At 34.7% G+C, this 24,348-nt stretch overlaps 7 protein-coding genes across 7 annotated transcripts; 5 read left to right on the top strand and 2 right to left on the bottom strand.

Annotated features, from left to right (window-relative positions):
* Positions 1-12,017: 12,017 nt before the first annotated feature.
* On the bottom strand, positions 12,018-12,552 carry J7337_004966 (uncharacterized protein; the record flags this gene model as incomplete). The annotated part of the gene is made up of 2 exons (XM_044822650.1): positions 12,018-12,071; positions 12,109-12,552. 2 exons carry the CDS (start codon positions 12,550-12,552, stop codon positions 12,018-12,020), a joined length of 498 nt encoding a protein of 165 aa, XP_044681141.1.
* A 1,095-nt stretch (positions 12,553-13,647) lies between these two features.
* J7337_004965 (uncharacterized protein) lies at positions 13,648-14,027 on the top strand (the record flags this gene model as incomplete). Its single annotated transcript, XM_044822649.1, has 2 exons — positions 13,648-13,663; positions 13,714-14,027. 2 exons carry the CDS (start codon positions 13,648-13,650, stop codon positions 14,025-14,027), a joined length of 330 nt encoding a protein of 109 aa, XP_044681140.1.
* A 982-nt stretch (positions 14,028-15,009) lies between these two features.
* Positions 15,010-16,497, top strand: J7337_004964 (uncharacterized protein; the record flags this gene model as incomplete). Its single annotated transcript, XM_044822648.1, has 1 exon — positions 15,010-16,497. The coding sequence occupies one exon, from the start codon at positions 15,010-15,012 to the stop codon at positions 16,495-16,497; it is 1,488 nt and encodes a 495-aa protein (XP_044681139.1).
* A 293-nt stretch (positions 16,498-16,790) lies between these two features.
* On the bottom strand, positions 16,791-18,560 carry J7337_004963 (uncharacterized protein; the record flags this gene model as incomplete). The annotated part of the gene is made up of 5 exons (XM_044822647.1): positions 16,791-16,953; positions 17,009-17,428; positions 17,481-17,515; positions 17,572-18,311; positions 18,365-18,560. 5 exons carry the CDS (start codon positions 18,558-18,560, stop codon positions 16,791-16,793), a joined length of 1,554 nt encoding a protein of 517 aa, XP_044681138.1.
* A 1,117-nt stretch (positions 18,561-19,677) lies between these two features.
* Positions 19,678-20,904, top strand: J7337_004962 (uncharacterized protein; the record flags this gene model as incomplete). The annotated part of the gene is made up of 1 exon (XM_044822646.1): positions 19,678-20,904. One exon carries the CDS (start codon positions 19,678-19,680, stop codon positions 20,902-20,904), a length of 1,227 nt encoding a protein of 408 aa, XP_044681137.1.
* Positions 20,905-21,229: 325 nt separating this feature from the next.
* On the top strand, positions 21,230-22,927 carry J7337_004961 (uncharacterized protein; the record flags this gene model as incomplete). The annotated part of the gene is made up of 1 exon (XM_044822645.1): positions 21,230-22,927. One exon carries the CDS (start codon positions 21,230-21,232, stop codon positions 22,925-22,927), a length of 1,698 nt encoding a protein of 565 aa, XP_044681136.1.
* Positions 22,928-23,130: 203 nt separating this feature from the next.
* Positions 23,131-24,321, top strand: J7337_004960 (uncharacterized protein; the record flags this gene model as incomplete). Its single annotated transcript, XM_044822644.1, has 4 exons — positions 23,131-23,238; positions 23,295-23,341; positions 23,404-23,541; positions 23,868-24,321. 4 exons carry the CDS (start codon positions 23,131-23,133, stop codon positions 24,319-24,321), a joined length of 747 nt encoding a protein of 248 aa, XP_044681135.1.
* Positions 24,322-24,348: the final 27 nt, after the last annotated feature.

Raw genomic sequence — 24,348 nt, 5'->3', positions numbered from 1 at the left:
GTTAAAATAGATCTACTAGTATAATAATAAGCTATTTATAAAATTTTTTATCTATTTTAACTAGAAGCTAGTAATAGTAAGGGGCCTTAACTAAGATAGTAGTATAAAGTTAGTTTACCTCTAGTATATACTAAACTGCACTATATAAGACTGTAGTATTAGCTATAGTATTTCCTAAAATAACTTTAAAGTAGCTATTAAGTATTACTATAGTATTACTATAAATATTAAGTTATAGTAGCTAAAGAAGAAGTTTTATAAATCTAGTATATATACTATATTTATCTTACCTTTAGTAAAGGATAGTAAAAGCAACTTTCTAATAACTAGTATTAATATAACTTTAGCTTAATAAGATATACCTAGAGATTAGGCAGAGCTAACCTAGGTCTAGGCCTAGAAGTAATAGAAAGCCTAGTAGGTTTTAGTAAATATCTTTAAAGATTAGAAATAGAAATAATAGTACTTTTACTATAGTAATACAGCTTACTAAGTATAGGACTGTTATTTTAACTGCCCCTTATAACCCTAGTAGATAGATAGATATATTTATAATATAGTAATAGGTAAAGAAGATAATAGGTTAGGTAAAGAGATATTAGGCTTAGAAAACTAGTTACCCTTATAGGAAGTCTTATATAAAGGCTAAAAGCAGGGTATAAAAGACCTATATATATTTATATAATAATAGCTAAGGAAGATTAGTAAGAAATTAGTAAAGTAATAGATAGATTACTTTTATTAATACTAGTCCTATTTAACTTACTAAAGTTTTTTAATATATAGATTAATATAGGTTATAACTACTATAGAGTAATTAATAAGCATATAGTATAATACTTAAAAATAGAAATTATAGACTTACTAGAAAGACAGGAAGTTAGGATAGCAGTAAAGGTAACTAGGAAGGGGCAAACCTTTAAGGAGTTAATTACTTTTATAATATAAGTTACTTAAGGAACTATTAATATAAATAAGTAGAGAAGCTAGGCTATATTTTATATTATCCTAGGCCTAGTAAAGGATATAATCCTTAAGTTACTATAAATAGTATACTATAATATATATATTTATATAAGTAAGAAAAAAATAGTAATTAAAGCAGTAAGTAGGCTTATTATAAGTAATAATAAGCAGGCAGTACTAAAGAATATAGTAATAGTAATAATTAGCTTAGTATTTACTAGTATAATATAATACTAGGTATAAAAAGGGGATATATAGGATATGCTAGTAGTTATTAGCCTTAAGGAAATTACTTATATCTTAGAAATCCAAGCCCCTTAAAAAGGAAGGCTAGGCTCTAGGCTAGATAAAGACTAGTCTAAACTACTACTAAAGCTTAATAGTTTTTAAGACCTCTTTAATCTAGCTAAGGCATCTTTACTTCCCCTTTATTAAAGGAAATTAGACTACTATATTAGGCTAAAACAGGGCCTAGATAGGTCTAAACTGGAGCTCCTATAAGGACTGCTTTATAATATACTATAGGACTATCTACTAAAAGTAAAATACTAGGTTACTAACTTAATAAATAAAAGCTAGATCTATACTAGCTCTTTATCTATAGTAATGCTAGTACTTTTAATAAAAAAACCTAGGGGAGAGTAGCGTTTTTATATAGATTATAAAGCTTTAAATAAAGTAACTTAATAAAACTGCTATCTACTCCCCCTAATTAAGGAAATACTAAAGTTACTAGCTAAAGCTTAGTAGCTAATAAAACTAAATATATAAGCAGCCTTTTATAAGATATAGATTATAGAGAGTAAAGAGCACTTTATAGTATTTTATATTTAGTTTAGGCTTTTTAAGTAGCTAGTAATGCTATTTAGGTTAGTAAGTGCTTTAGTAACCTTTTAGTAATATATAAACAGGGCCCTAGGCTAATCCCTAGATAACTATATAATAATATACTTAAATAATATCTTAATTTACTTTAGGGGGTCTAAAAGTAACTATATAAAGAAAGTAAAGGAAATGCTATATAAGCTATAAGCAGCTAGGTTAAACCTTAACCTTAAGAAGTATAAGTTTATAATAGATAAGGTAAAATACCTAGGGTATATTATAAAGGCTAGAGTCTCTATTTAACTAGACTTAGAAAAGGTAGAGGCAATTTAGCTATAAGAACCCCTAATATAGTTAAAAGGAGTTAGGAGCTTTTTAAAGTTTACTAACTTCTATTATAACTTTATTAAGGACTTTACTAGGCTAGCTACCCCCCTTAATTACTTAATAAAGAAGGGAGTCCCTTTTTAGTAAGGGTTAGACTAGTTTATAGCCTTTAATAAGTTAAAAGAGCTTTTTATAATAGGTCCTATCTTAATATAATAGAGGCTAGATAGGAAGACTATAGTAAAAGCTAATAGCTCTAGGGAGGCTTTAGGGGGCTGCTTATTATAAGAAAATAAGGGAGGTATCTTATACCTAGTTATATATTACTTAGCACTACTAAGCCTAATATAATAAAATTATATAATTTATAATAAAAAGCTATTAGCAGTAATTAGCTGCCTTAAAGTATAGTTAATAGAGCTATAAGGGGTCTAAAGGCTATTTATAATCCTAATAGACTATAAGAATCTTAAATACTTTATAATAGTATAAGAGATCTTAAAATAGTAAATATAGTAAGTAGACTTACTATCTTACTATAACTATAAGCTTTATTACTAACTAAGGAAAGAAGCCTCTTAACTTAATATACTATCTTAATAAGACTAGGACTATTAAGGGGCAGTAAAACAGGTTAATTAGGTTATAAGACCTATAAGGATATTACTAATAGTAATATACCTACTAAGAAACTCTAGTCTAGACCTAGCCAAGATACAGGCTAATAAGGAGGGAATTCTAATTAGGACCCTACTTAAAAGACTTAAAAACTCTATCCTAGACCTAGCTAGGATATAAACTAATAGAAAGGAAACTCTAGCTAGGACCTTACTAGAAGGAAAAAAGATTTTTATAAATATAATACTATAAGAGCTTTAGGATTAAGCAGTATAGAGCTTAAGTTTATATACTACCTAGCTAAACGCTATATTAAAGAAAGAATAGCATTTCTTTAAGGAAGTAAAGATAAAAGAGCAGGTCTAGGATTATAGTATTAGTAAGTAAGGGGTATTACTATATAAAAACTAAATCTAGTTACCTATATAGGAACTATTAATTATTATAGTTATTTAGTAAATTTATAAGTTGCCTATATAGAACTACTTAAGGAGGAATAGCACTTTCTAGGCTTTATATAAGGACTACTATTAAGATAGTATATCTTAAAATATATATAGATTTTACAGGAACTATTACTATAATAGTACTTATAAAAGTAAATAGTAGTATTAAGGCCTTTTATAGTAGTTACTTATCTTAAATAGGTACTAGTTAATATTATTAATTAACTTTATAACTAAACTACTAGCCTAGACTAGGGCTAACCTTACCTTTCTTATAGTTATTACTAATAGATTATTAAAGCTAATCTAGCTTAAGGTAATAATAATTATATTAGCTAAAGTATATACTTAGAGGTTTTAGGACTACTAGTAGAGGTTTTATAAATTCCTTAAGGATATAATCTTAGATAGGGGCTTAAACTAGCTAAGCAAGTTTTAGAAGATACTTTATAAACTTATAGGTATATAATAGTGCCTTTCTATAGTATATTACCCTTAGACTAATAGAAAAATAAAGTAAGTAAATTAAGAGATATAGTTAATACTATAACTCCTTATAGCCTTCTACTAGTTTAACTAGCTTACTTACTTAATTATAATATAAGTATTACTTAATAATAGGGTTTTATTAGTAACTAGGTTTAGCCTAAACTACTTGCTTTATAGATATAAGATAGAGGCTATTTAATATATTAATAAATATACTAAAAGTAAGATATTAAGTAAAGGGAAAGTAATATAGTTTATAATATAACTCTAAAAAGGGCTAGAGGTAGTATAAGCTATATATATTTATATCTAGTAATAATACCAGGAGGTATATAATAAAAAACAATAGTTAGTAGAATAGTTTAAGGTTAGTAATATAATATAGCTAGACCTATAAAACTTTAAGATAAATAGACCTTATAAGAAACTAGATTAAATTATAGTAAGATATAAAGTTAAAGAAGTCCTATTTCTATTAATAATTAAATTAAATACTCCTTAAAGTATTTATAATATTTTCTATATTAACCTTATAGAAAAAGTAATAGAAGACCCTTTCCTATTTTAACTACTATAAGAAACTAGACCTAGATTAAAGTTAGTACTATAGGAAGATAATTAGGAACTAGTAGAAAAATATATAATAAAAGAGGTATTAGCAGTAAGGAATATAAGAGGGGTAAAAGGAAATAAAGATATACTTATTAAGTAAAAAAGGTAGCTAACTTTTACTTAAAAACTACTAGAAAATATAATAAATACTAAAGTACTTATAAAGTATAAAGAAAGATAAAAAGACCTAATAGTATATAATAGGCTATAATAGATATAATAATAATAATAAAAGGAACTATATACTATAAAAACCTAGGCTAGATCTAGCCTAAATCTAGCCTTTACTTACCTAAAATATAAAAAAACCTAAGTCAGGATACTTTTAGGTACTAGTGCTAATATCCTCCCTACTACTAAAATCCTTACTAGCTCTATTTTTACTACTATTAAGATCCTTACTAGCTCTATCCTTACTACTATTAAGATCCCTACTATCCCTATTATTACTACTACTAAGATCCTTACTACTACTACTACTATTACTACTAATATAAGTACTAGAATTATAAAAATAGTAATATCTATTATAGTATATAAAAGGAGGAGGAGGGTTAAAGAACCTTTTAAACTCCTTAGACCCTTTTAAGATCTTAACCTAAACCTAAGGGGGAGGGACTATACTTAAGAAAAAGAAATATTAGAAAATAGTAAGGGAGAGAGGAGATTAAGACTTACTATAATATTATTTAGAGGGACTCTTTAAAGTACTACTATAATAGCGCTAGTCTAGGGGAGCCAGGGGGCAACTAGGGGTACAGGTTAGGGTATAAGCTAAAGCAAGTATATTCCTAAAATTAATAATAGCTTCTATAAAGGCCTAAATACTACTTACTTAAGCCTCTAAGGCTTAGTAGGTAGTATAAGAATCCTCTTATATATCTAAAAGAAGCTATATACTAGTAATAATAAGCCTAGAGCTAGCCAGGGCACTACCTAGGCTAAAGAGAGTAAAAGAGAAAGGGCTATTATTAAACTAAAGTTATATAAAATAAATAAAGGTAGTAATAGACTTAGGTATATATAAGGGATTATTATAGATATATGTAGCTCGGCCTAGGGTTTAAAAATCGCAGTTTATATTAAGGAAATAGTAAAGCTATTAAGTAAAGCCTATAAAATAACCCTAGAACTTAAGCTTCTTATAACCCTTTTTAGTAAAAGAGCTACACTAGGCAGCAATATATATATTTAAAGTTATCTTCTTACTAATAATATAAGTACAGTTCTTAATAATACTTTAAATCTTTTAAAAAAGCTAGTATAAACTTAGGTTTATTATAAATAGATTATTATACTATATATAACTAGACTTAACCTTAATATATAAAGTATAGGTAGAGTGTCTATTAGGGATACAGTTAATAATATAGCTATAGTTTAGTAAATAATTAATATATTACTTATATAAGAAAAAAATAATAAAGGGGAGTGTAGAGTCTTTATCCTTTAAATCCCCCTTATAGAGGTAATAACTAATAGCTTAGGAGCTAGGAAAAAGGCATTAAAGCTCCTTACTACCCCTATTACTTAAGGGAGCAGCAGTAGCAGCTATAATAAAGAACCTAAAACAGGAGGCAGAGCATTTATAAAAAGTATAAAGCTATAATTAAGATTAGTAAAGGCTAGGATATAGCCTAGATATAGCCTAGATTAGGATAGACCTTAAGGGATAGGAGATCTTAGAAAGAAAGGTATATAAGATAAGAAAATAAAGCTTTCTATAAGGATTATTAGTAAAATAAAGGGAGAGGAGGAATAGGTAAAAATAGGTAATATACTAAACTTATAATATTATAACTTAAAGAGAAAGGAGAAAGGGATAAAGCTAAATAGAAAACCTAAGTTATTATAGGTAAGGGGAACTATAGGCATTAATTAAGTAATAGGTAGAACCCTCCCTATATATAATATAATAAATAAATAAGTCTAGGAAAATAAGTACCTAGCCTATACCTAGATCTAGACTAGAATTAGGAAAGTCTTATAAGGCATCCTATATAGATCTAGACTAAAATTTTAATTTCCTTAAAAAAGCGCTAGATAAATTGCAGGGAGGAGGAAGAGAGTATATTAAGGGCTTAGGCTTTAGCCTAAGCCTCTATAAGATTAGGTAACCTCCAGATCTAGGATAGATCTAAGCTAAAATTAAAAGTATTTAAAGGAATTTCTTTTAAGAAATTCCTTTTTCTTTCTTTCTTTCTTTAAGTCTAATAATATATCTATATTAATATCCTCTAGTTATAGCTAAAGAGCCAGTCTATAATATAATTTAACTTTATTAAAATAGCTATTTTTAATTATAGCTTAATTAAGTTAATTTATTATATAAATCCTTATAGCTTAATTAATATAACTTAAGTTAATAATAAGCTATTAGCTTTTAAAAACTTAAAGAAATATTTAAAAAAAGGTTTTCTTTTTTAATTAAATTAAGTAGCTTTCTTTATTGCTTTTATAAATAACTTAAATATATATAAAAAGTAGCTTTTTAATATAGCTAAAAGGGTTATTATAGTAAAGAGAAAGCTGCTTTTAAATTAATAAAAGTAATATATTTATATATAAAGTTTTAAGATAAAAGTAAAGTAATAGTAAGGTTTAAAAGTTTAAAGAAATAAAGTTAACTTTTATATAAGTTAGTTAATAAAAGTTAAATTAACTTAAAGTTAATAATAACTTTATTAATTAAATATATATATTTAAATATATAACTAACTGCTTTTATATTTAAATAAATAAAGTAAAATTAATAATAAAATAGTAATTAAATTAAAAAATAAAGAATTATATTTTAAAAGCTATTTAAATAATAAGTCTTTAAATATAATATTAAAAAATTAAATAAATATTAAAAAAAGCTATTAAAAAGATAAAATATCTTTATAGTAATATATAAGATATAGCTAATAAGGTCTTATAATAAGAATAATATAATATAATACTTATTTTTTAATATATTATATATAAGGTATTATATATAATATTAAAAAATATAATAACTTTAAAAGTAAGTCTTAAAGTTATATAGTACTGCTTTTAACTTTATAATTTAATTAAATAAGTAGCTTTAATTTATAAGTATAAAAAGATATTTTCCTTAGCTTTAGTAAGCTAAAAGCTTTCTTTATTATTACTTAATTAAGGTAATTAATACTAAGGCTTTAACTTTAAAAGCTTAATTTTAAATAAGCTAGAAATTATAAAGACTATTTAAAGATACTATATTATATAATTAGTATTAATAGCTATAACTATCTTATTATAGTAATTAATACTTATATAAATAGTAATTTAATTAATATTAATAATCTTAATATTAATAATATTTTTAATTTATATACTTTCTTTTAATATTTAAATATTATAAGTAAAGACTTATTATATATTAATAAATTAATACTAATATAGTAAGTTAATCTTATAATCTTTAATTATATTATAAAGCTTTTAAATATATAAAATATATTTATTATATTAATTATTATAAGTAAATTAAAGGCTTTAGAAAACCTAGCTAATTACTTAAAGTAAAATTAAGATTTATTAATAAAGTAATAGGCCTTTATTATAGCTATTAAATTAAGTAATAGTAATAGCTAATACTAAGTATAATTTATAAAGTTAAAATATATAATTAAAGTAATTAAATTAATAGTATAAATATTATATTATAGGAATTAAGGGCTATTATAAAGTAAAGGAAGGGAAGTAAAAAGGAAAAAAGAAGTAAAAAAGTAAATTATAAAATAAAGGTTTTAGTATTAAGGGAAAAACTATAAATATTAGTAAGCTAAAGCTAGCTTAGTAAGTTAGTAATAAATTAAATTAAGTTATAAGGTAATATAAAGTAATATAAAGAATATAAATTAAAAGTAAATATAATTAATTAATACTTAAGTAAAAAAAGCTATATTAATAATAAAAAATCTTTTTTTTAATATATAATACTTAATATATAATCTTAAGTATATAATACTATTTATAAAATATATAATATTATATTTTTTTTAAATTATTACTAGCTTTATTTAAAGCTATTAAGCTTTTAATTTCTTATATAATAGCTTAAATAATAAAGCCTTTATAATAAGCTAGAATTATAAAGCTTAAAATTAATTAAAGTTTATTTACTTTAAGTAATATAATTACTATTTTAATTAAGTAATATAAGTATTATTTACTTTTTAATAACTATATTAACTTTTTTCTTTTACTTTAATTAAAAGATCTTTAATTAACTTTTATAATTAAGTTTAATATATTTATTATATTTTTATTTAAAAATTAATTAGACTTTAATTAAGTAAAAGATTAAGTATAAACTTATAAATATATTCTTTAACTTATTAATTATAATTACTAATATTTATTAAAGCTATTAATATAATATTATAAAATAGCTTAAAGCTATATAATTAAGCTTATTATATAATTAGCTATAATTTTAATATAGCTATTAAGCTTATTTTATAAGTAATTAATAAAAGAAATTTAAAAGATATTTATATAATAGTAGCTATTATTAAAAAAAACTTTTTATTAAAATATTAATTTTATTTTATTAAAATAACTATCTTTAACTATAAGTTAATTAAGTTAATTAATTATATAAATTATTTAGCTTATTTTAATATAATTAACTTAAGCTAGGTTTATAATAAGCTTATAAGCCTTTTAAACTTAAAAAGAGTTTTAAAAAAAAGTTATATTTTTTAATTAAATTAAATAACTTTTTTTATTACTTTTATAAGTAACTTAAATATATATAAAAAGTAACTTTATAATATAGCTAAAAGGGTTATTATTATAAAAAGGATTTTATTATTAATATAATAAGCTAGTTATAGTTTAAGATTATAATAATAAAAAAGTAATATATTTATATATAAAGTTAAATAAAAGTAAAATAATAGCAGAGTTTAAAGGTTTAAAAAAAGAAAGTTAACTTTTATATAAATTAATTAATAAAAGTTAAATTAACTTAAAATTACTAATAACTTTATTAATTAAATATATATATTTAAGTATATAATTAACTGCTTTTATATTTAAATAAATAAAGTAAAATTAATAATAAAATAGTAATTATATTAAAATAATATTATATAAAAAGTATTTCTTTTTTCTTTTTTTTAAATTTTATATTAGACTTATAAGTATATAGCTTATTTAATATATTTAAATACTTATTAATATTTATATTATTAAAAAAATAAAATATCTTTATAGTAATATATAAAGTAAATTTAATAAGGTCTTATAATAAGAATAATATAATATAATATTTATTTTTTAATATATTATATATAAAGTATTATATATAATATTAAAAAATATAATAACTTTAAAAGTAAGTTTTAAAGTTATATAGCGCTGCTTTTAACTTTATAATTTAATTAAATAAATAGCCTTAATTTATAAATATAAAAAGATATTTTTCCTAGCTTTAATAAGCTAAAGGCTTTTTTTATTATTATTTAATTAAAGTAATTAATATTAAGGCTTTAACTTTAAAGGCTTAATTTTAAATAAGCTAAAGACTATAAAGACTATTTAAAGATATTATATTATATAATTAATATTAATAGCTATAATTATTTTATTATAATAATTAATACTTATATAAATAGTAATTTAATTAATATTAATAATTTTAATATTAATAATATCTTTAATTTATATATTTTCTTTTAATATTTAAATATTATAAGTAAAGACTTACTATATATTAATAAATTAATATTAATATAATAAGTTAATTTTATAATTTTTAATTATATTATAAGGCTTTTAGATATATAAAATATATTTATTATATTAATTATTATAAGTAAATTAAAGGCTTTAAAAGACTTTATTAATTACTTAAAATAAAATTAAAATTTATTAATAAAGTAATAGGCCTTTATTATAGCTATTAAATTAAGTAATAATAATAGCTAATATTAAGTATAGTTTATAAAGTTAAAATATATAATTAAAGTAATTAAATAAATAATATAAATATTATATTATAAAAATTAAAAGCTATTATAAAGTAAAAAAAAAAAAATAAAAAAAAAAAAAAAAGTAAATTATAAAATAAAAATTTTAATATTAAAGGAAAAACTATAAATATTAATAAGTTAAAGCTAGCTTAATAAATTAATAATAAATTAAATTAAATTATAAAGTAATATAAAATAATATAAAAAATATAAATTAAAAGTAAATATAGCTAATTAATATTTAAAATATTTATATTATATTTTTTATTATTAAATATTAAATCTATTTAATAAAGTATTATAAGCCTTAATATTAACTAGTAATTTTAGGTTTTTAGCTTTACTTAATAATAACTTTAAAATGCCTTAAAAGAGTATTAAATATAACTTAAAGACTTTATATTTAAGTAAAATAATACTTATAATATAACTTATAATAATAAAAGCTTATATTTTATATTTTTATATTTTTAAAAACTGTACTTTTTACTTATTAAAAGAATTATATAAACTTAAAAAAAGTAAATAAAAAGTTAAAGTAATTTTATAATTAATTTATTTTATTATAAACTTAATTTTAAGTTATTATAAAAAGCTTAAAAAGTAGAAATAATTCTAGCTTTATTTAAAAGCTATAATATATTAAATTATTAATAATTATTTAAATAAAAATATTATAAAATTAAGGATTTTTAACTTATTTACTAAAGTAATTAAATTACTTATTAATTATATTAATATTTTATATAAAGAAATTAAGAATTTTAATTATATAAACTAATTTATATTAAATTTATATTTATAAATTATATAAAATATTATATTAAATATATTAAGTTATTATATTTTATAATAATAAGTAATATATATTAAGCTTATTAAAATATAAAAATCTTATTAATAATTAATTAATTAAGTTTTATTTAATATTAAATAAATATATATATATAATTAAATAATTTATAATATTTTAAGCTAAGCTTATAATAAATTATAAATTAATAGTATAAATTAATTATTAAAGTTTATAATATATATAAAGTTAATATATAAGCTATTTAATAATTAATAAATTAAAATTTATAAAAATATAAATAAATATATTTTATATATTTATAATATTTATATAAAAATAAGATAATATAATTTTAATTTATATATATTTTCTATTAAATTTAAACTTAAATCTACCTTATAGCTAAGATAGGCTTATTACTTTAATATTTAATATAATATTTTACTTAATAACTTTAAATATATTATTAACTTAAGTATAAAATAACTTTAAAGCACTATCCTTTAAACTAATTACTAGATCTTTAACTAACTGAATTATTATACCTTTACTATTAACAGCAGACATAACATCATCTACCCTTACGACCTCTACCGGTATTGTCGATCCACGCGGACGATCCGTCATCTTCCTTGTCCATGCATCCAGTAAATAGGAACGGGGTATCAAGAAACGAGATATCGGAGGCTTTGTTGGCGCTGGTAATCCTGATGTTTACACTTTTGCTCTAACCTTCAACTTGGGCGATGGTCAGTTTACCCACGTTCTACACTGGTGAGGATTACAAGGCGTTGGGTGTTAAAGATGAAGACTCTTTTGTTCAGGGCGCCATTACTAGGATCTTTGGAATTTCTGGCCGAACACTTGTCTTCAGGAATTCGGGCCAACCAAATGGCGAGGCGAGCTTCTGTCAGGACTCTAGTGGTCAAGTGTACATCACGTTTACTGCTAGCCCTCACGGAAGTATCCCGCAGACGCAGGCATTCGGGTTCGTAACATCCCCTGTTATCTCTTCCGAGCCTTTTAAATCGTTAGTTACCATTGAGTCATCTATTTTCTCCAACGAGTCAAGCACTAAGGCAACATCATCTGCTGAGGCATCGCCAGGTTCCGGAGTATCATTGTCTACTGAGGCATCGTCGTCTTCTGAGGCTTCGCCATCTACTGGGCAGGGGCAATCAAATCTGCCCACAACCACGCCGAACGAGTCAACCGATACGAGCTTTTCAACCTTTGGTTCAACCTCAGAGACCTCGTCAGAGCTAGCTAGTTCAGACATCTCAGATACGCCCTCAAGTGCTGAAGAGAAAACTTCGTATTCATCCACTACAACCTCAGAGTCTCCAACAGTGATTACAACTACTACTACTACAGAGCCGGGTACTACCATTTCAGAACTCATAATGTCGACAACAATCTCAGAGTCCTTAACAGTAATCACAACCACTATTACATAGACCAGTAATACCATAACAGAAATCATGACAACTACAAAAACTGCAGCACCGCAGAGCGAGTGTCAAAGCGCAATCAGTCCATACACCGTCCAAGGTGTCGACTTCGATCTCTCTTGTGACGGCATTATTACAGGCGGTACTTCCGTGGGAGTAGCTCCGGCAACCGATTTCAACCAGTGCGTATATTTCTGCGCTGTGTATTCTGCTTGTGTTATGTTCATTATGAAAGGGCTACAGGGGCCTGCACCGGATACAGTTCCATGACTGGAACCTCCGCCAACAGTAACTTTGATGCTGCTATACGTAGCTGACCGCAGTCACTGAGACTATCTGAGATGATCAGCTTGATGTTGCTGTTCAAAGTGGTCGGGATAGCCACTGCTTGAACAAGCACTACTGCCTGGTATAAATGTAGATCCTGGTTGCTGCAGCCTCAATAATTCTTGCACAGTCGATGGTATGAAATTTCCTAGTTTTCTTCATTTTCCTGATCTTTTATTCTTGTTTTCATTTATATCGCTCTTCTATTCTCAGTGTTCCAAAGCTTTCTTTAGATAGCTACTTCCTACATTACAAATTCCATTAGATACCACGTAATCAATGTTCTTATCTCTTCCTCATAAACCCCCAGAATATTGAAAACTCTTCAGATACAAAGATCTAAAGAATTCAGCACTCTACAAGTTTACAGGGGGGCTCGGACTACTTAACTGGAAGCGTATAGATACAGCCGATGATCGATGGTTGAATGAAACCCTGACCAAGTTTCCAATCGTAAAAATGGGACCTCTTGAATCCCAAATCCATTATATCGGTGATGAAGGCCCCTCCCATCAGCGCATTTCCTGCTTACTCTCACCTTCATTTTGTAAATTCTCGACATCATGTAGCAAAAGCCAGTGTTTCCGCCGGCCGATATTACAGCCGCTGTTGTGTTCCAGACCATTGCATTTTCGGTCGTTATTTGGCTTGCTTATCGTATGCTACTGGCGGCTTACAATATCTCGCCGCTACACCCTTTTTACCGCTTTCCTGGACCCAAGATTGCTGTGGTGGGCTATTTATGCGAGGCATACTGTGACTGGTGGCGGGTAGGGCGATATGGTCACGAAATCCGTCATATGCATGAGCGTTATGGTAGGTTCAAGAGGTTTGTCTCACGGAGAATGTCTCTTAACAGATTTCAGGTCCAATTGTACGAATAAATCCCGACGAACTTCATTGCTCATGCCCATACTTCACAGACGAAATCTATGCTGGCCCCGGCCGAATCCGTGACAAATGGCAGCACCAGCTGAACACAGGTGGCGCCGGTCCAGTTTCTGTCACTGGTTTCTCAACAGTCAATCACGAGGTTCACCGCGTGAGGAAAGGAGCCTTGTCCAAGTATTTCTCTCGTCAGCAGATGCTCAAGCTCGTGGGCGAGGTAAAAGAAGTTACACAGATGACTGTCGACAAGATGCTTCGATATGCTGGTGGAGAGCCCTTTGCTTTGACGTGAAGGAAGCCTTCAACTGCTTTACGGCGGATATCATGTCTCAGTACGCTTTTGGTGAATCCATGGGCTTCATCGCTCAAGATGGATGGGAGCCGAATCTTGCTACTTGGGTCTAGTCATTTTTCCAGAGCGCCTACATGATGAGACATAATGTCTTTGCTAGGAAGATGGCTCAGCTTCTTCCGTTCTTGTCTGACTACTTAAGCGAGGCTATTAAAGCAGTCATGAGACAGATGAATGTTGTGATTCCTGGGTATATCGTGGCTGCTTTAGAGAATCCCGAGGGAGGAAGAGTGTTTGCTGACGTGATGGAGTCCAAATCACTACCTGAGTCAGAGAAATCCATATATCGGCTATCGGGAGAGGGTTTCAATTTCCTCCTGGCCGGGAACGAAACTACTGCCGTATACTACGCTATGACCTCAGGCTAATTTATCTGGGCATTCCGATTAGCCGACTAGCCGAACATCTTACTGACAATTGGCTCTGCTAACCAGTTCATGCTATTCGGCCTCACTCTGGTTTGTCCGGATGAGAATTCGGCAGTCAACTGCCGGCAGAGTGATGCGCTGAGGCCCGATTCATGACTGCCCTGTTTCTTTACCCCAGATCTACCCCGCGAACTTGGTCATGCTCGGTTCTCGTGTAGTGATCATTATGAAGCGTGCCAATGAGCTTTGCCCATTTTTAACACTATTTAAGCTATTTCGTTCTTAGGAGCACTTTTCAGTTTAACTGATATGCAAGGGATGATTACTGAATCAGGCAGGTCGGGAAATGCTCGCGTCAAGATAGAACGACATGGGCTTCACTGTACGATTTTGTTAGATGGCTTCCTCGCATGCGCTCATCTATAAAAGGGTGTGCGTAGTCTTCTCTCATCTACACATCATTCTCTCTATCTCCTCTATTAAACACTTTCTACTAAAACTTCTTTTTTGTTACTAACTGACTTAAAACTCTTTCTGGAGTTCTCGAGCTTATCATGCTTTGCCGAAGCGTCTTCGCCCTTGGCCTTGCTAGTATTGTGCGTGCTGCGCCTTGCGATATCTACAGTGCAGGGGGTACGCCCTGTATCGCTGCGCATAGTTCTACTCGAGCTTTGTTTGACAACTACAACGGTGCTCTCTACCAGATCAAACGTGCCTCAGATGGAACTACCCGTGATATCGGTCCCCTTTCAGCAGGTGGTGTTGCAAAGTCTTCCGATCAAGACGGCTTTTGCAGTGGAACTACGTGCCTTATAACCTTTATCTACGACCAGACCGGCCGAGGTAATCACCTCGGTCAAGCTAAAGGTGGTTACTGGAGCGGTCCTGATGTTAATGGTTGGGACAATATGGCTGCAGCAGACGGCGCGCCAGTCACCCTCAATGGGAAGAAAGCATATGGCGTCTTTGTTTCGCCTGGCACGGGTTATCGAAACAATGATGTCAGCGGATCAGCAATAGGTGATGAGCCTGAAGGCATCTATGCCGTGTTTGACGGCACCCACTATAATGGCGGCTGCTGTTTTGATTATGGAAATGCTGAAACCAGCAGTTCAGATACTGGTGCTGCTCATATGGAAGCTATCTACTTTGGCGACGTCAACGGCTGGGGGACAGGGGATGGTAATGGTCCTTGGGTTATGGCTGATCTTGAGAACGGTCTCTTCTCCGGAAAGAATGCCGGTAACAATCCTGGGGACCCGACAGTTAATCACCGGTTCTTGACTGCTGTTGTCAAGGGCGAGCCAGGAACGTGGGCTATTCGTGGTGGTGACGCCACATCTGGTGGACTATCTACCTTTTACGACGGAGATCGTCCCGATGGCTACAACCCGATGCATAAGGAGGGTGCCCTCCTTCTTGGAATTGGAGGCGATAACAGCAACACAGGCCAAGGTACCTTTTACGAAGGCTGCGTTACAAGTGGTTACCCCTCGGATGATACCGAGAATTCGGTGCAGGCTGATATTGTTGCGGCTGGGTATGCTATCACTTCATTAACAAGTGGCCCTTCTCTTACCATTGGATCTTCTGTTTCCCTCCACGTTACTACCCCAGGCTACACTAACCGATACCTCGCGCATAGTGGGTCAGACGTTATTACTCAGGTCGTTAGTAGCTCGAGTAGTGCTTCTGATAGGAGTGCGTCTACCTGGACTGTGCGGACTGGATTGGCCAATAGCGGCTGCGTGTCATTTGAATCAAACGACACTGCCGGAAGCTTTATCAGACACTCTGGTTTTGTTTTATATGTTAACAGCAATGATGGATCTAAGCAGTTTAGCGAAGATGCTACCTTCTGTCCTATCAAGGGCCTTAACGGCCAGGGTAACTCAATGCGCTCCTGGAGCTATCCTACTAGGTACTTCAGACACTATAGCAATAAGGGCTACGCCGCCTCTGATGGTGGTGTTCAAGACTTCGACAATACTAACAGCTTCACGAACGATGTTAGCTTTATTATTGAAGATAGTCTTGCCTAGGATTTTAATATAGAATTAGAGTTTAATATAAAGATAAGAAGGCAATTAAGTATTATTACTATAATAGTAGTAATAAGCTATATTAAGTAATAAAATATTAAGTTAAGTAATATTATATAATTAAAAAAAGAAAATAGGCTTTTTATAATTTATATTTATTAATTTTATTATTATTATATTTTAAAATTAAACTTAAAGCTTAAAATAATAAAATAATTATCTATAAAGCAAGTTATATTACATAGGTAAGCACATCTTTCCCTCATCAATACTTTTTAGGCCTATCAGAACGCCTAAGCATGTTCGACTTCCGTAACTGCTCTCTTCATCTGCGCTTGACTTTTGGCGATGCCAGCAGCAGAGTTTTGGCCATCGAATAGAACGGCAATCTCTTCCAGAGTAGGGCCCTTGGTCTCGACGAAGAAGAAGTAGATCACGAGACACTCAATAACCAGGCTGTAAAGCGATGTTAGTCCAGTCGGAGCGTTGAAGCAAGTGAGTAGTGACTTACATGACTATATAAACAAAGTAAAACTTCCATGCAAGCTGCTGCAAACCAAGAGGATTCACCCACTGGTTGAACACCCCTGAGAGAGCTGTAAAGCAGAAGCAGAGGGTAAGTCCCTTGGCCCTGATATTATATGGCAGAATCTCAACAGTGTAGGATACAGTCAGGCCTGGCCATGCAGCACCAGCCACGCCGTAAAAGAGGAAGATCATGGCGACAACGGCAATGCCCGCAGCTGACGATTCAGTCTTCGCGTAGACAGCGCTGCATGCAGTCCAGATAGTGAAGGATATGAGCATGCCGACGCCAGCGAAGAGGAAGAGAACCCTTCGTCCCACGCGATCGACAAAGAAGGCAGCGAAGAGGGAGACGAGCCAGCACCAAATGGTAAGACCGCCGTTGATGTATGCCTGAGTGACAGCACTAGAACCTGTTAGTATCTCTTGATGGCAATTTTGCATAGGTGTTCACTCACTCCGTAATGCCGATGGTTTTCAGAATGGCGGCAAGCTACGGTTTGAGTTATTTTACACTCTCAGTAGCCTTTGTTCCTTCATTCCACTTACATAGTATGAGACAAGACCGTTACCACTGCACTGGGAGAAGATGGCAGTAGCAATAATCAGCCCGCATCGCTTGCGGTTACCTGGGGTGCGCCAAAGCTCTGCCCATCCATTATCCGAAGACTCACGCTCAAGTCTAATGGTGTTGACGATCTCGGTGTATTCCCATCTGACAAACTCATCGTTGTCGTCGCCGTTGCCATGGTACTTGACAAGAATGTTGCGTGCTTCCTCCTCGCGTCCTTTGCTGATCAACCATCGGGGGCTCTCGGGGACAATGAATATGGCCAAAAGCTGGATGCCAGGCATGAGACACTGCAATCCTGTTGGAAGAACCCATTGAAGGTTTCCAGTCTGGTTTCTCAGAGTTCCAAAGCATACCCACGCTGCAATGATGCTACCGAGATACCAGAGCGTGTTATAAACGGTCGTGATCTTGCCTCGATGGCGGGGATGGGCGATCTCGGTGATGAGGAGAGGGCAGGTCGCGTTGGAAATGTTGGAGCCACAACCCATGATGAATCGGCCGACGAGGTACAGCGCATCGCGTCGTGGTCCGTGGCCCTTTTGAGGAAAGCATTGCATAAGGGCTCCAACGATAACTATAATGCAGCCAATAGCTGTGCCATTCTTTCGGCCCAGCCCGTCGGCGACATATGGAGCGAAGAGGAGGACAAAGAGACCTCCGAAACCGGGCATGGCGCCAAAGATACCTAGTCGACTTCCTTCTGGGTGATCAAAAACTATACCATCTTGTCAGCGGGGAGGAGCATTGAGGTTCAAAGAAATGAGTTACATGTCTGCCACGATCCCATTGTCTGAAGACCGTTGAGCAAGCTAGAGTCATAGCCGAGAGTAGTCGAGCCCATGAAGAGAAAGACCATCATTAGGTACAACTTCCTCAGCTCAGTCTGTTTCCAGAAAGGCAATGATGAGCCCTGAGGAGCATGAGTCTCCTCTGAGATGTCGACATCGGTCTCCTTTGAGGTCATGATGAGCCAGAGTGTTGATGAAGGTGCCAATTCGTCAAGAGATCTAGGATTGAAGCACCTGTTGATCAAGGGATGATCTTGGCTGCTTCCCCGACGGGTTATATATCCAGGACAAGGAAGTATCTGGCATGAATGCCTACACTTGACAGCCACATACTAGTCAAAGATCAAGCCATGAGTCTCGTGACAGTAAGTCACAGCCATGCATCATGGTCCTTGGATGGTATGGATTTGCCATGCTTTTCCAACTCCCCATGGGGAAGACAAGGTTGAGGAGTTTGTTTAGGTGACTAAATCACAACAGGTTAAGCTGTCATGAGTGATCCACCGCATCGATGGCATTGATTGGGCGAGCATGTCTGAGCTCGACCACCACCAGCAGTCGAACCATTCTTGTTCGGGCAAAGGCTGCTGAGGTATATCCGACATTTCGGCGAACTGGTCCATGCAGGAGAGTCTAAAAGAGAGGAGGTGATCCGATAATTCTCCTCGGACTATCTTGTTCTTTTTGGCAGTCGATTCTACGCAGAGAAACACCCACCCTGTTACGCCGCAGTAAATCCTTCAATGACTGACACAAGCGAGAGTGCCCCTGCTTCTGTCTCCGCAGGTGCGTTAACAGCAAATTCAGGACAGCGGTCTCGGAACCAAGCAGCTTGCGATGTCTGCAGAGCAAGGAAAATCCGGGTTGGGCAACCTTGAGGCGTTCATAACGCCACTGTGTACCTAGATACTAACAATGTCAGTAGTGCACGTATGATGCTAACTGTCATCGATGCCGAGGCTGCGAGTTTCTAAATGTCAATTGTACCCATGAACGTCCAAGAAGGAAGCGCGGACCTCCAAATAAGTCAGTTCATTGTATGTTGCTAATAGTAGCAGTATACTGACGCAGGACAGACATGCACAAAAAGCTCCAAGGGAGGTTATAGGGTCACCGGGAATCCTTTCTCCAAACAACGTTACCATCTCACCAAGCGAAAGCAATAATGGCTGCCAATCAATAACACCACTGCAAAGTCCCGAGGCTGTTGGCTATATGAACCGTTCCGCGACTTGCATTTGCTCAGGACTCAGCAGCAAGTGGCTTTCCGCGTTTGCCCCGGAGCCGATCATTATGCGTCTGCTAGAGGACTGGTTCAATGTGATCCACCCTCTAGCTCCCATCTTACTCCGTCGCCAATTCCTCCAGCGCCTTCAACAAGGGGTAGCTGGCGTTGACGCCGAGTTCTGTGGGCTTGTCATCAGCGTATGTGCAGCCACCAAAGCGACACTGCCGCGGGGTGACTATGGACCAGTGACTGTAGATTATTGCGTTGACTTCCTTGATGCTCACGGACTACTCAAGAGTCAATTTACCCGAGACTCTTTTAGCATGGACAGGTGCATCGCCTTGTACAATATCGGTACAGCGATGAGCGCCACCACAAAATCGGGGTTGAGCAGCATGCGCGCCTATCACGCTTTGAGCGAGGCAGCTGCAGGGGCCAGGTACCTGGCATATTATCGGATACACGAGCACGATGAGGCTGAACAGCAGCTCTTGAGAAGACTCATCTGGCTATTATTTGCTAGTGCGTGGTATGTATCGGCACTGGCACTGAATGACTCGAGCCGCGCTAATCAGGTCGCATATTCCAGTAGTGCGGATATTTTCGGAAGACTACCCATCAGTCTATTGAGCCAAGATCGCATCGAGACCTTTCCAAGGCCGCTCCCTCTTTCAGATAATCAGATGGGACCAAAAGCTCCAAACAGCTGTCACGAGCCACCTTGGCACGGAGATGACACCACTTATGTTCCAGGACTAAACTCGTTAAGCGACTTGTTTCTCATCTGGCAAGAGGTGCAGCAAGTTCCCGAGGGTACGAAACCACAAATCACTATCACGAGATATCTTGCAAAGATTCAACAGGTTCTGGATAATCTCCCGCCCGAGCTGCGATGGCGTGGTGGTTTATCCCGCCCCACCAACGTCACAGAAGGACACGACGTTCAAATCGCCAATTTATTTGTGACAAGCCTCAACATTCGCTCCAACATTCTTCAGAAATTCGGTCCCACAGACAAAAGCGCAGAAGATCATCAGAAAATTGTAGACGACCTATTAGAGATCCTGTACCACCTTCCCCGCGCTGTCTTTGATGCCAACGGCAGCAGCCTCGTCCCCAAGATTCGGGACATTGGAGCAGCCTACCTCGAACAGTTGGGGAGTGGCGTGGGGCAAGTGGAGATAGGAGATGCGAGAATTAAACTTGAGCGATTACTTCGGAAGCTGGATGATCTAGACTGTTGGCAAGGAATTGGTGTGCTTGATACTCCGCCTTTGAGGGTAGATATGTGACCTCAATACGAACACCGATATCAGATCATAACGTCAGAACTGAGTCAATGCTACCCCAACTTCGGATGCATTTGCCCCACAATCAAGAAAGCTGTAGCTATTCACCCACCGAGACTTGGGCCAGTTTCTCCCGGGTTAGTGCGGAGTAAGTCCGAGTATCCCTGCAGGCTTGGCTAGAGCTCCGCACCCATGATCCACCAACCCTACACTCCAGTTTATAGACTTTGGGAAATACAGAAGGTATTTGAATCATCTACAATTCGATACTACAATCAATCTCATCTTTATCAACGTATAGATTTTCAAGATTTCATGCTCTACAACCATGACTGCCACACAAATTCCAACAACACCAGCCCAGAATGTCTACCCCCATCTCAGGCGATCTGTCAAGGGTTCAGATCAGCTCATCGTCAAAGGGAAACCTTTCTTGATGCTTCCTGGCGAGTTACACAACTCATCCCTTAGTTCCGCCAAGTTCATGAGTGAAGTTTGGCCGACAATGAAATCCGATCACATCAACACGTTGCTTGGTTCGGTAACATGGGAAATGATTGAACCCAAGGAAGGCCACTTTAACTTCAGTGAGCTTGATTTGGTCCTGCAAGGCGCCAGAGAGCACGATATGCACCTCGTTCTGCTCTGGTTCGGAACATACAAGAACGGTCTTTCAACATATGCCCCAGGATGGGTCAAGAGGGATTCCAAGCGGTTCCCCCGAGTTCAAGTTCTTGAAGCTGGTGGCGTCAAGAGGACACTCGAGATGATTACTCCTCTATGTGAAGCCGCGTGTGAGGCGGATTCTCGAGCCTTTGCTGCCCTATTACGACACCTTGCAGAAGTTGACTCGCAGTACCAGACTGTTTTGATGGTTCAAGTTCAGAATGAGACCGGAGTCCTCGGAGATTCTCGGGATCGATCGCATCGAGCTAACAAAGCGTTTGCTGAACCCATTCCAAGTGAGCTTCTACAGTATCTGAGTCGCGTCGATACCCACTCAAGATTTAAGAAACGAATCTCAAGTGTTCCCTCATCAGGTACCCAGTCCTGGGAGTCCCTTTTCGGACCCGGGGCAGCAGCCGATGAGGCCTTTATGGCGCATTTAATCTCCTCTTACGTGGGACGCGTCGCCGCAGCAGGAAAGGCCGAGTATCCTATCCCTCTGTACACAAATACATGGCTCAATATTGAAGGACAGTCAGAGCTGGACTTTGGTGGAGGCGCGCCAGTTGTGGTTGGAGGCGGTGACAAACCTGGGATTTACCCATCTGGAGGTCCTTGCCCTCATGTTTTGGATATCTGGCGATTTAACACGCCCTCGCTGGACTTCCTAGCACCGGATCTTTACTTTCACGACTACGAAACTGTCTGTCGCAACTATACAGAACAAGGAAACACTCTCTTCATCCCGGAACAGAGGCGCGATGAACATGGAGCGCGACGCGTCTGGTTATCCTACGCGACTTACGGCGCTCTTGGAGCTAGCCCGTTTGGTATCGATACTGGCTCTGACATCATTGGCCGCGAGTTCAAGCTTCTCGACCAGACCAAGCAATATCTTCTCAATGCTGCACCCGAAGATCGCTTTGGCTTCTATTTTGACGAAGAGCCAAGCGAGAAGAAGCCGGAACAATGGACTCGCACATTCGGTGATATCAAGGTCATCGTTGAGCGTTGCTTCGTCTTTGGCAAGCCTAGCTCCGGCGCTGGAATGATTATTCACTTGGGTAATTCCAAATTTCTCCTTGTCGGCCGGGGCTTCCACGCCCGTTTCAAAGCAGCTCATATGGATGCAACCTTTGGTGGGATCCTTTGGGGCGAGGAGAAGGAGGTTGATGAGAACGGAAACCTACAGACACTGAGAATTTTAAATGGGGATGAGACGAGGCACGGCGAATTCATGATGATGCCTAATGACGATCCCGATTATGGCGGGTTTCCTATTGCTGTTACGCCTGGAGCGAGGACTTGTATCGCTGAAGTGGAGGCCTATTGGATTGCCGAGGATGAAGATGACCGATAATGACAATATTGATTCATCAGGTAGACGGGATTACAGTAGTATCCACAATAATACTAAATTTGTAACATCTTGTCGCATTCCCTTGTACATCACGTGTTACAGACCCATGCTGATCTCAGATCGCCCCTCATCCTCATCCACCTCAAGTTCAATGGCGTCGAGTAATTAACATAGACACTTAACTTTAAATTGTTCCAGTCACCATGGCAGATCAAACAGCGCAATCGCCAAATCCGGCAGAAACACCATCATCACCCGCTGCAGTCTCACCGCCACAACAGACAGATTTTATTGTCGCCAACGACGAGCACGTACGTGGATAAAATACCTCATCGAGGTTTAGTCATGAACTCATCTGTTTTTGTAGGACAATGAAGTTGAAGACGATGCCGACTCCACTCTTGGGACAGATGCGTTGGTTGCCCCTTCGAATTACATATCCAAAATTGACGAAGCGCTAATTTCTCCGACTTTAGAGAAAGCTCGACTGCTTCGGTCTCGGCCAGTATCCTCGAATATCGTCGCAGTCAAGGCCGCACTTATCACAGCGATAAATTTACCACCAACTACTTCTTGCCCAACGACGATCAACAGCTTGAGTCTGTGGACTTGACGTATGGGTTTTGTTACGCGAAACTATTGTTCTAGTTCTGATCTCTCGTAGTCACCACTATTTGACAATCTTATTAGATGACAAGCTGTTTCTGCCTCCTTTAGAAGCAGACAATATTAAAGTTGGTTCTCACGTTCCAAGAAGGGCTACAATTATGGTGTTACTGACCGCTTGGTGCTTTGTCAGAAAGTGCTTGATGTAGGCACTGGAACTGGTAAGTCATCTCAGACATATTCCTCTCGTGCACTATTGACACGCCGAATCAGGTATCTGGGCCATGTGCGCACAGTCTTGGTCTCTATGAAATCCACTCACTGACCGATTTAGTGAATTCGCTGACCGTCATCCGAATGTCGAGATTGTTGGCACCGACCTCTCCCCATGTCAGCCACAATGGGTTCCGCCAAACGTTCGCTTCGAAATAGATGATGCAGCCCTTGAGTGGACATGGGGACCTAATGAGTTCGACTTTATTCATATCCGTTACATCTTCGGTGCTATCAAAGACTGGTCTGCCCTTTTCTCCGAGGCCTACCGCTGCTGTGTCCCTGGAGGGTGGGTTCAATCCGCTGAAGCTGATGTCGAGTTTCGTTGTGATGACGGCACCATCGACAAAGAGCCAAACCTCAAGATATACAAGAAGCTGTTTGAAGAAGGAGGAAAGATTCTCGGAAACCCCTTCTTCGTTTATGATCAACAGGTTCAAGGCTTCAAAGACGCCGGCTTTGAGGACATCACGACTGTTGACTACAAGGTGACTGCTGCAAGACGTTGGATTTGAAGCGGTAGATTATTAACAAGTACCCAG

Source organism: Fusarium musae, chromosome 4 (assembly GCF_019915245.1).
Source record: "Fusarium musae strain F31 chromosome 4, whole genome shotgun sequence".
Taxonomy (NCBI): domain Eukaryota; kingdom Fungi; phylum Ascomycota; class Sordariomycetes; order Hypocreales; family Nectriaceae; genus Fusarium; species Fusarium musae.
This window is presented reverse-complemented; position numbering and strand designations above follow the sequence as displayed.